General features: G+C 41.3%; 1 protein-coding gene across 1 annotated transcript in view; it reads right to left on the bottom strand.

The window, feature by feature from the left end:
- Window positions 1-12,407, bottom strand: part of Mrc1 (mannose receptor C-type 1) — a 92,116-nt gene that overhangs the window by 65,174 nt on the left and 14,535 nt on the right. The window contains exons 3-4 of the mRNA XM_052728935.1: window positions 9,809-9,982; window positions 5,530-5,694 (exon numbers count right to left, since the gene is read on the bottom strand). Coding sequence (XP_052584895.1) covers window positions 5,530-5,694; window positions 9,809-9,982 — 339 coding nt within the window. The remainder of the gene's footprint in view (window positions 1-5,529; window positions 5,695-9,808; window positions 9,983-12,407) is intronic.

Genomic DNA, 12,407 nt, shown 5'->3' with positions numbered 1-12,407 from the left:
ATGCCAAAATGTATATTTTAAAGGTACCTTGACTTCAAAATTTGGATATAAGGATATGTTACTTTGGAAAAGAGTCTCTGCTTTTGTTCCCACAGAAAGCCAAAGGCTATGGATTTGTTCCAGATTAAGATACATCAGGTTTGACCAGCCAAGACCCCCTGAAAGGTCTCCGATGACACCATGGCCGAGATGATCCGACATCCAGAATGGTTTGAAGGCATCTGGCTCAGATGATACACCCTCATGAAATATTCCATAATTCTAAAATTTTCTTTGTGTCCCCATAAGATACAGCACCCCCCTCCAGCAGGAAGTAGTAAGAGAAGCTACGCCCAAATTCCCAAATTATATGTAATTTTACTTTGTTAAGGTTAAAACCTTCCTTTCTGAAAAAAAAAAAAAAAAAGGAGGGGAAGTGCTGTGGGATGTTCTGTATGGCAAATGTGTTGCTGATTAGTCAATAAATAAAACACTGATTGGCCATTGGCTAGGCAGGAAGTGTAGGCAGGACAAGGAGGAGAATAAAGTTGGGAAGTGGAAGGCTGAGTCAGAGAGACACTGCCAGCTGCCACGATGACAAACAGCATGTGAAGATGCCAGTAAGCCACGAGCCATGTGGCAAGGTATAGATTAATGGAAATGGATTAATTTAAGCTGTAAGAACAGTTAGCAAGAAGCCTGCCATGGCCATATAGTTTGTAATCAATATAAGTCTCTGTGTTTACTTGGTTGGGTCTGAGTGGCTGTGGGACTGGCAGATGAGAGAGATTTGTCCTGACTATGGGCCAGGCAGGAAAACTCTAGCTACATCACCCTCTCTCGTGCATGTGTATAATTTTATAATGGATCAGACCAAGAATTTTTATTTTAGCTATCCAAGGCATCAGTTATCAGTTCCACAGGATTTTCTTTTTATTTTGGGTACATGCATTATATAATAATGCACACTTTTAAGTTTACTTTTGAACCTAGTTATGATAGAGTCTGCCCATTATTACACTGGTACTTTAATTTCTCTTTCCACATGTATATCCCATTTGTTTTCAGGCAGTACCAAAGGAAATCAGTTTACATTCACACACACACACACACACACACACACACACACACACACACACACACACACTTGGTAACAAGCCAAATTTCACTTCCTTTCAGTTCTGTAAATGATCATTCAAAATACACATAGTTATGGATCGGGTTCAGGGATTGAGGATTAATGGAGCATCCTGGTGTATTTCCGGGGAGAAGCTGAAGAGAAGAAGATTGAATGGCAGTGGGCCGTGTGCACACACTCATGGGGTGGAAGCATGCCACTCTGGGGACAGCATGAGATCAGATTACAGGCTAGAAAGACCTTTACTGGCACAAGGAGATTTTGGTGAGTGAATTAAGGTTCTCCCTGGAGCTTTGGGCATGCCAGATTCCTCCTTACTTCATGAGTGAGACTCGGGCAGGGTGAAACAGAAGACAGAGATGGACTCCAATTCAGCCCTTTTCATTCATTTGAAACATGAAACAACCAATTTCAGCTTTAGCCCACTGATCTGTTACCTCCTCTATAAAGTGGGATAACAATATTCATTTAAAAGATTGATGTGGGCTTAAATAAATTCCAGTGTCTGGCACATAGCCCCTAGCCAACAGAGGACAACACATTTGTGTGTTTGTCTGTTTATGGCAGTCTCCCTGTGAAGTCCACACTGGCTTCAGCTGTGGTTGCCCCACCTCTGCCTCCGTCAAGGACCACATGCATCTTAACAAGTCTTCAACTTTAGTCTTCACTGTGGAGTATGCATTTTTTAAAATCCTGCTTACTTAAAGACTCCTCTCATAGAATATACTTTACTTTATATCTACTATGAGTTGTTTTCCATTTTGAGGGCATATTTCTCAAAACAGAGCATATCACAAACGTCAGTCCACCATACCATTCTTTCCTAGATTCTTCCTCAATATAAGTCCATGGATATCAAATAATGTGAATATCTTTCTTCTGGAGAAAAGGAATGTCTTTCCTCTGTTGGAGATTTTTTTTGCATTTCCTGTCAGATAACCTTTCCTCATGGCATGGTATTTTTGACTTACAGAAAGGCAGGAAGTGCCCCAGCTCTCCCTAGAAAAGCTACACACACCCAGATTCTACTGGAAATACGCTGACTGCAACTCTAGAAGTTAAATAAGATTCAAAGAAACATAGGAAGTAAACTCAGCTCTGAATCTCCGGGGCCTGTTTGCTGCCCTGATGAATACACTAACAGCACCTGCTGATCAGTGTATCTATGTGAACCAGAGTCCAGGCTCAGGTCATGTGGAGTTGCTATCCACATCTGCAAATCACCTGGGATGTAGACAAAATGCAGGTTCCTGGGCGCACTACTCATCTGGACTGGGATACAGTTGAAGACCTCCACCCCAAGTGATGATAATGATGGGTAACTAATTTCACTTTTAAGAACTCCAACACCGGGGCTGGCAAGACACCAGCTGGAAAAAGTGTTTGCCACCAAGCTTAGGAAACCTGAGTTCGATCCCTGGAATCCACACAGCAGAAGAAGAGATCCAGCTCCTACAGGCTGTCCTTTGACCTACACACACACACACACACACACACACACACACATACACACACACACACACACACACACACAGGCACACTAAACACATAAATATAAAAATAAAAATGAAGAACCTACTGTCCTGTGTTCTTGCTATCAACTAACGGTTCTATTGCTCAAACTTTAGGGTAAACTTCTAAAAAATTACCTTTACTTTTTCCAATCATCATTTGTCAATCATCAAACATTGAGACATTTTTCCTTGGAAGGGTCTGTGTGACTCTCCCCGGATGGGAGGCATCCCCATCCTGAGCCTCATCTCCAGCAACTTCCCTCACTAGCTCACTCTCCACACTGTTCTCCCCATTGCTTCCTATCTCTGTGCCTGGTCACTTCTTGATTTTCTTGTTTATATCTGTTTTCCCTGGGGAACTTTAAGTCCCATGTCAGATCAGCTTGAGTATCTCAGAGACCTCACAGAATGCCCCCTAGAAAGTTATCGATAGAAAGCCTGTTGGGGAAGTAAATGAATAGTGTGGAGGGGAAATCACAAGAATTTAAAGTGTTTATAAATACATTATGGGATATTTGAGCGAATAACTATTATAGAATGGCAATAAGAAGGGCTGCTGAGATAACTTCAGCTGCAATGTGCTTGCTGTGTTATGAGAACAAATTCACCAGTAACCACATAAAAAGCCAAGTGTGGCAGAGCATGCATACAGTCCCAGTGCTGGGGAGGCAGAGAGAGACAGGAGGATCCCTGGGACTTTCTGGACAGTCAGATTAGCCCAATCAGGGATCTCCCAGTCCCAGAGAAAGGCCTTGCCTCAACAAACAAACAAACAAACAAACAAATAAACAAACAAACAAACAAATAAAAGGCAGGGTGTATGGCTACTGAAGTATGTCACCCAAGGTTGATGACCTCGGTCCAGGACAGGACCCACACCCAAGAGTCACTGGCCAACACAAACCAGATGCCATAGGTTTCGTTTTCGCTTTTGTTTTTGTTTTGTTGTGGTGGTGATTTTATTTTTTTGAGTGAGAACATGGAGATGGGCGGGTAGGGAGGTAGGAGAGGATCTAGAAAGAGTTGGGGCGGGGGAATGAATATGATCAAAATATGTTGCATGAAGTTTTTAATGAATAGATAAAAACATTATTTTTAAATTTGTAAGGTGTCTGGCTTCTGAGGTAGGTCATCCAAGGTTGACCTCCAGTCTCCACAGGCACAAGTACACATATGTACACAAACCTGTACATACACACAAAGTGTAACTAAATAAGTCATAAGAGTGCTAATAAGATAAGAGAGATGGAGTGGATTCAATACTCACTGTGTAAAGTTTGGGAAATTCTAGGTTTAAAACAGTGTAGCAGAAAACGTGTCAGAGAGCATTATGAGACAAGCCCTGCCACAGACGAGGAACCAGGGACCTTTGCTCAAAGACAAAATGGATGAAGTGGGGAGTGGTAGGTGGACAGACGGCATCCTAGAGCCAGGTAAAGGTGTTTCATGACAGAATATTGGGGGACACTGAGTGTGCTGTCAACACAACAGTCACAGGTCCAAGATCTATTATGTAACAGTAAACACCAGTCGAACTAGAGGAAGTGGGCTCTGGCAATGGGGAAGCAGAGATTTTTTTTTTTTATTTCCTGATATTTGGCTCTAATATCTGCTTCCCCAAATGTGAATTTTATTGACTTTTTACTTAGTTTTATATTTGAGGGAGGTATCTTGCAGCTCAGGCTGATCTGCAGCTGGCTATGCGGTGGAGGATGACCTTGAACTTCTGGCCTTCCCACCTCAACTTCCTGCATGATAGAAATATAGGTGTGTACCATGGGCAGTGGCTGGAAAGAAAAGTACCCCACCCTCACCCACAGGTCTGTTTATCTGAACATTTGGTGTCCAGTTGGTGGCACTGTTTGGGAAGATTGTGGAATCTTCAGAAGGTTGAGCTTTGCTAAAGGAAGTATGTCACTGGGGTTGAGCTCTGAGATTTTATAGACCAGCCTCACTTCCTGTTCCCTCTCTTTCTCTGCTTCTCCTGCATGCATCAAATGTGATCTCTCTGTTTCCTGCCCGTTAGGTCAGTTCCTGCTTCTGCTGGCCTGACTTACATGCCATGACGGACTCTATCCCTCAGGAACCGTAAGGCAAAATGAATCCTTTCTTCCCTAACTTGCTTTTGGCCAGGGTATTTTTCCCTGTGGCATAACCACGCCCATTTTATACCTTTGTTGTTGTTTTATTTTTTAAGAGATAACAATGAAGTTGGGTAGGTGAGGAGATGGGAGGGACTGCTTGAGGTCAAACCCAGACCTTCTTACATGCTAGACAGGCTTTCTAGCAACTGAGCTACCTCTCCAGGAATTAGTGCTATGGATTAAATATATATTCTTTTTCTCAAATACTAATTTCGAGACTTTATAACAGATGTTTTTAAAAGCCAAACAATACATTGCAGAAATAAAACCTGAAAATACACAGATGTGGGGGTTGGAGAGACACAATCAAAAGGGATCCAGATTTGCACAGGAATTATTGACTTGCCTCTGCTGCTGATAGTTTATTTCATGTTATCATCTTGGACTCTCTGGTGCTAACAGAAAACCATTGGCTTCAGGTTAGACATGGGTACCACCGCTGGAACCAAAAACTATACCACTCATTGATATTGACTCCCTTTGTTCTTTGCCCAGGTCAGTCCTCAGAACCCTTCTCAACACAGACCCCAAAGACAGACACAACTGATAGAACAAAATCCACTCTAGGAATGACAGTTATTTATCATCTCTGGTACTGTTTTGTGAACATGGATTTCTCATATGATCTGTACCAGCTGCTAAGGGACAAACTTTTTTGTGACATTAATAATTCATTGTATTATCTACTCCAAAGTTGCATGATGTGGCAATCAAGTAATCTGATTTTACTTACAATTTTGAGTTCTGTCATTACCTGTCAGGTATGTTTGCTCGTGAATCTCCGTGATACTCAAGAGCTCGGCATTCTGCTGTTTGCAGCTCTCCCTTGCCTGATGCCAGGTTAAGGCAGACCTGGAGTTTATCTGGTAAAGAATGCCGGTCAATGGGTCTTTAGTCCACAACCTCTCGCTGCCCTCAACTGAGAAAGAAGACAAGCAATTAGCTGTGTTACGCATGGGAGATGCTTCCAGTGAAGCATTTTAAAAACCATCCAGTGCCCATCATCACATCTTCGTTGTTGTCCTTTGACTTCTCTTTAAAGCCATCTGCACTTCCATCACTCCTGAGGTGAAGAGTAAAGGTCTCATAGCCAACCACACCTAGAGTGTTTCATGTACCTAAGGCAAGAAAGAGACACAACTTCTCCCTGTTTCCCTGCTGGGACATTTGGATAGGATAATGAAAGACATGAAGCAGACACAAGGAAGAAAAATCAGGACACCAGCCCAGTGTTGGATCAGTGAATGAAATAGGTAAGGGAGAGAAAATAAGTGCCTGGTTTCTCATGGCAAGTGGATCTGTTGCCTAGTTTGGTCCTTTAAGAAGTAAGGCATAAGAAGAATGTTCACAGACTCCTTTAGACAAGCTGGTTGCATCTGAGCCTGCCAGGTAGAGAGTAAAGCGACTTTCAGAACTTTGTTTTCTCATACCAGGATGCATTCAATCTAGATCTTAGCATTAGATATGCTAATTGTTTTAACCAAGGGAAGAAACCCTTGGTTTAAAAAAAAAAAGACCACTTTACCTTATATTGGCCCTTTACTTTATATGATTGTAAATATCTTTTATAAACTTAATGGACTTTATGAAAGCCTAATAGTATCGATACATAAGTATTATTTATAGCCTTTTACATATAAGATGTTTGGAAGCTAGCAAATAAAATGTTTTTCTATGTTTTATGCTATGAGAATGTTCCTTTCTTGTTTTTTAATAACACAAAGTTCTGCTTACAACCCTGGGAAAGACAGCACAACCTTTGCATTTATTTATAAGGAAAAGGAAAGTGATTATATAATTTTTAAAGTTTCCTAGAAAGTATTCAGCTTGCTAAATTGTCTATACCATCTCATGTCTGGCATCGTAATTCCTAACTCATGTGTTATGAAGAAGTGGCAATCAGAATGCTCCCAGTCACACATGCATAGCACACCCTGTGATCTGACACTTGTTGTAACATGACATGTCAAAGAGGAAGGAAAAAATATATTAGAACTTGATTCAGGCAATAGCATAGAAATGTCCAAAGTTCATTGTTGTTGATGACAATGTTGTAGATGGAACCCAGGCCTCTGCTGAAGGTAAGTGGGCACTGAACTACTGAGCTACACTACAGCACTAAAACAACTAGAAAATCACTGTATGCTTACAGAAAAATAAATTTCAATTGCTAGTGTAAAACTTAGAATGATCTGATGTCTGAAAAATTTAATGTTTGTGTAAATGTGACTTTCCAGTGAGATTTATTTGGATTTTATTTGAAGACAAACATTTTTAAAAATACTTTATGATTATGGGTTTGCTTAGAATGGAGACAGAAGATGTTACTGTTGATTTAAGAAAGATATTTCCTTATTTGGGAATAGTCAAGAGGATGTAACAACCCCAACATGAAATGAAGTAACTCTTCTCTTTATTTAAAGAAAGTTTCTCTTATATTTTAAATCAAAGAGTTAAAACCTATCTCTCGATAAACACACATGTCTGCTGACTGTGCAGCTCCCAGAGTTCAGCTTCCCACAGTAAACCAGGGAAGCCAGTGCTGCAAGCCAAGGCAGCAAGCTACAGACAATCGGGAGAATGGGGTCTCTTCCTTTTCCTGTTCTCGTGATACGTGAAAATGAGTGTCTAAATAGAAGGAAAACATGACAATAAACAACCCAAAGGACAATGAAAGCATGTGTCTAATGTCACTAGGTCAGTAACCAATACCTCTTTGTCCTGTACCAACGCTACTGGGCTTAAGGTGATTATAAAATAATAAAATTGTAAAATAAAATTCTACTTTGAATGAACCACAAAACAAAATTAAAATTTTATGCAGATGGAAATGAAACAACTTTTCTACAGTCACTTGCCTTTTATATATGTTTTATATTAAAAAAATATGTCATTTGGCTTTGAACACACAGAATTAACAAGACTAAATATTGTACTGGATACATATGGAAATTCCATTCCTACACATATCCAAGGGCATCAAAGTCTTTGTTATTGATTTTTCCATTTGTTCTCCACACTTTATCCACCACACATCCAACAAGTCCTCTATCAATACCACTTAAATGGAGGATACTAGTTGGAACCATGACGCACATATCCCTAAGAAAAATGGTGACAGATTTAGAAAATATCACTCCTACTAGGTGAAGACAACTCTTCACTAGTTGAAAAATAGGTATGACTCTTTTAAAAACTTCACTTTTTCAGACAAAAAGAGTTCTCATTCAAAACATTAGACAGCTATAAACCTTAAATTGAAATCAAATTTCTAAATGTTGATATAAGAGAGGCAAATATATCTACCTCCATCAAGGCTAGAGAATTGTACCATTGTGGACTTGAAGCCTGTGAGCTTCAAGTGTTGTTATAAATGCATCTACCTCAGACAAGCCAGAGCATAGTATCATTAAGGACTCAAAACCTATGACCTTCATGGACACTCACCAGATGCTAAAGAGACAATTACAATGCCATACAGGGTATGAACTCAAGTTTACTTTCATAAGATGATTGGGAATTATAAAGCCAAAAGGTCATGTAGGAAAAATTCTCAGAAGTCTGGATCTAGTTTGACATTAAGAAATTTTGCCAAGTTTTACTGACTTAGATAGAATATTGGCATAGTAAGAATTCTGATGTGTGAATTTGTGGTCACAAAAATCTTAGGGGGAAACAATGGTGTTGCAGCGCAGAAAATTCCATAGCAGTTCTGGACCACACTGGAGTCTCCTCTCTTGCTCAGTTTCCTTTACGGGGCAGCAGAAAACCAGTCCTGGTGATATGAGGAGACATGCTGCAATAATCCAGCCATGGGTGTGAGAGAGGTTGGCCTCAAGTAACTTAGTTAGGAAAGGGCACCTGACTGCAGGAAGACTGTTCAGAGAAACAGAAATAAAACAAAGACGTCAACCTCTTCCTCCTTCCTCAGCCCTAGCTCTGTCCCCCTGACTCCAGCTGTCCCCCACCCCTAACCTCACCTAAGACCTGTCACACACTTTCTTACTGATTCTTAAACATGAACACAACCACAAGAATTCAAGCTCTGGTACTTGATATGGTCTTGCTAGTTCTAGTAACACTTGAACTTCCATTTTCAAAGGGCTTTGAAGCATAAATCACTCACTTCCCTTGATATCCAGTTCAATCAAATTCCACCCTTCTGACGTTGAGTTTCACAGGCCTCCACCAGTATCCTTTTCACAGCAAGGAGCTCCAGCATACACTGACACAAAACATGACAGCCTTATAGTCTCTCTCCTACCAAACACACTTGCCATGCCATTTAAATTCTGGTTTCAACATATGTTTTATAAAGCTTAAGCATTTGGGGTTTGGGAGAAGAAGATGCCTACCTCCATCATTAAGTATATATAATTGTGTGTGTGTGTATATATATATATATATATATATATATATATATACACACACACACACAAATTTATACACAGTATAATTTGCCCTAAAGTCTCAACAAATAACTGATAGGACCAGTGTGTATAGCTCAATGGTAGAGTGCTTGCTTAGAATGTGCAAGGTTAGGTTCAACTCTTAGCAGAAAGACAGATGGGGAAGGAAAGAGACTGAGAAAGAAAGAAAGAAAGAGAGAGAGAGAGAGAGAGAGAGAGAGAGAGAGAGAGAGAGAGAGAGAGAGAGAGGGAGGGAGGGAGGGAGGGAGGGAGGGAGGGAGGGAGGGAGGGAGGGAGGAAGGAAGGAAGGAAGGAAGGAAGGAAGGAAGGAAGAAAAAAATTAAGAAACAAAGAAAAGTACAAGATCAGGGGGTTATTCCATACAAGGAATGTCGGGACAATGGGAGTGCTGTCTGCTCTTCCTCCCCAAATCTAAACACAAACAATGGTCTTCAGCCACAATGACTCATTGCTCCAGAAGGGGAGCTATGACATCTGTAAAGGGTTAGAGTGGGATATTCTGGAATAATAAGCATGAAAAAATTGGGGGACCATGTTCTATGTAAAGCTGAGGTACTTGTTGTTATGGTGAATGTGCCAAGCAAATCTTGACCAGTTACTTACATTGCAATGGGCAAAATCCAAACAGCTTGTCAGCGTCATAGTCAGTGGTGGTTCCACACCAGAGCCATCCGTCTGAGCGCCCAGCGCTGGTGCAGTCTGCGTACCACTTGTTTTCAAACTTGAACGGAAAGGCACAGATGGCTCCATTTGCATTGCCCAGTAAGGAGTACATGGCTGTAGGGACATAAAGGGTTTGAATGAGAGTGACACATGTCTGGATGCCGACTTCACAAAGCATCCTGGAGTCAAAGTCGGTCTCACTCTTCCACCCTGTGGACCCTCGTCCCCGCTGCCTCTACACAGTCTTTTGCTTGGCACCACTTGCAGCGTGCACTTAGGAACAATCCTAGCACCACCCCTTTCCAACCACCTTTTGGAATGGACTATGTCCCTTCCACTGAAGAAGCAATGGCAATAAGCCCTCGGGACACCAGCTTTAACTTCTGCCTTTCCTCCAAGGCAGGCGGATGCTATCCTTCCTCTTGGGTAGAATTATAGTCTCAGTAACTCTTTAGGTTGGAAACAACCTTAAAGCTATGAAACTTGCTACAATTAGGGGTCAGAGTTTGGATCCTCGGGACCCATGTAAGTGTGAAAATGGAGCCAGATTCCCGCCCCCCAAGCAAACTAGCTAACTAAACTCACCAAATCAGTGAGCTCCAGGTTCAAGTGAGAGATTCTGACTCAGTGTATAAGGTAAGCGATGGAAGAAAAAATTCAACATCAATCTCTGACTCATGTGCACACACATCCACAACCACATGTTTATCCACACACATATAAACATGAATAACACACACACACACACACACACACACACACACACACACACACACACACACGTGATGCGCACACACACACAAAAAAGCAATGAAGTCAAACCACAGGTGATGTTCAGATCCCCTCCCACTACTTCTAAGCAAGTCAGCCTCTAAGTAATCTCTCAACAGCGACTGTGTCTGTGTGTGTGTGTGTGTGTGTGTGTGTGTGTGTGTGTGTGTGTGTAGCGGGGGAGGTCAGGGGAGGTTGGGTAGGATCAGCAGAGTTCTCTAATCCATGTCCTAAAAAGAAGCCACTCAAAACCCTTAGACAGTATTTACTGTCCATACCTTTCTTCTTTAATTATGAAATTTATTTATTTTGAGACAGAGACTTACTTTTTAGCCTACAGTGGCCTCAGACTTAATCCTCTTGTCTCAGTTTCCTGCATGCTGAGATTACAGGCATGTGCCACCATCATTCCCAACCACTTCTTTGCTGTTTTTTTTTTCCCTTTTACACATTACACTTATTTAATCTGAATTTGTTTTCAATTAATCAAAAATTACTTTTTAGTTAGTTATCAATAACTTCAAAATGCTATTCTAGCCAGGCAGTGGTGGCGCACGCCTTTAATCCTGGCATTTGGGAGGCAGAGGCAGGTGGATCTCTGTGAGTTCGAGGCCAGGCTGGTCTACAAAGTGAGCTCCAGGAAAACCACAAAGCTACTCAGAGAAACCCTGTCTCGAAAAAGAAAAAAAAAAAATGCTACTCTAGCTTTAGTTCTGCTAAGATATAGGTCGAATCTTTTTATCTTGTTCTGTTTTTTTGTAAGGTAAAGAGCATTATGTCAGGGTACACATGAGGAAGTGAGAGGAAACTGGTGGGGTAGGCTCTCTGCTTCCACTGTGTGGATTTCAGGAACTGAACTCAGGTCAGTGGGCTTGGCAGCAAGTGTCTTAACCACTGAGCCGTCTCTCCAGCCCCAGGGCCAATCTTCACATCATACATTCATATAAGGAACATGCAAGATTCAGTAAGAACTGGGCCAACTCTCCATGCCAAGGATGCCTGGCCCTTCCCATAAAGAAAGTCCATGGGAACCACAGCACCAGTGCACCCTTCAGTAAGTCAGAGAACACATTCTCCTACTGGATTTATAGATGCCAATCAGAGGGGGCTCTTCCAAAAAAGATGTTCATTCAAAAATAGGCACAGAAGAGGTCCAAAGAACCAAACTCCACCCTGCCCACTTCACTAAAAAAAAAAAAAAAAAAGCACAAAACTGCCATCAAATTAGTATTCCTTTTAGAGCTCAGACTTCCAGATAACCCTTTAAATCATCCAAGTCTACAATTCTGGTACTATTTTTCTAAAAATAATCTCTACTATCAACCAGTTTTCCAATGAGGTGTCTTCAATTCTAGCCTATATAGCACTAAATGAATTTAAAGGTTAGTCTGGGGCTGGAAAGATGGTTCAGCAGTTAAGAGCAGGTAGTGTTCCTGTAGAGGATTCCAGAACTCATGTCAGGTGGCCCACAACTGTCTCTAACTCCAAATCCTTGGGATCAGGGGATAGGACATGTCTTCATGACAGATACTGCATTCATACTCATACAGGGATTCTCTCTGTCTCTGTCTCTCTCTCACGCACACATACACATACACACACACACACACACACACACACACACACACACACACACACACACTTGAATTGTTTCTAAATTAAAATCATTTTGAGGGCCTAGGTTATTCAGCAAGATAATTTTACATATTGAAAGATCATCAAAGTGTTGGCAAAAGGTAACCGGTGGGCCATCTTCAAAACTATCACC

This window comes from Peromyscus californicus, unplaced genomic scaffold, assembly GCF_007827085.1.
Source record: "Peromyscus californicus insignis strain IS unplaced genomic scaffold, ASM782708v3 Scaffold_8__1_contigs__length_139910024, whole genome shotgun sequence".
In the NCBI taxonomy this organism is placed as follows: Eukaryota; Metazoa; Chordata; class Mammalia; order Rodentia; family Cricetidae; genus Peromyscus; species Peromyscus californicus.
The sequence above is the reverse complement of the archived record's forward strand: the minus strand, read 5'-3'. Positions and strand labels throughout refer to the sequence as shown.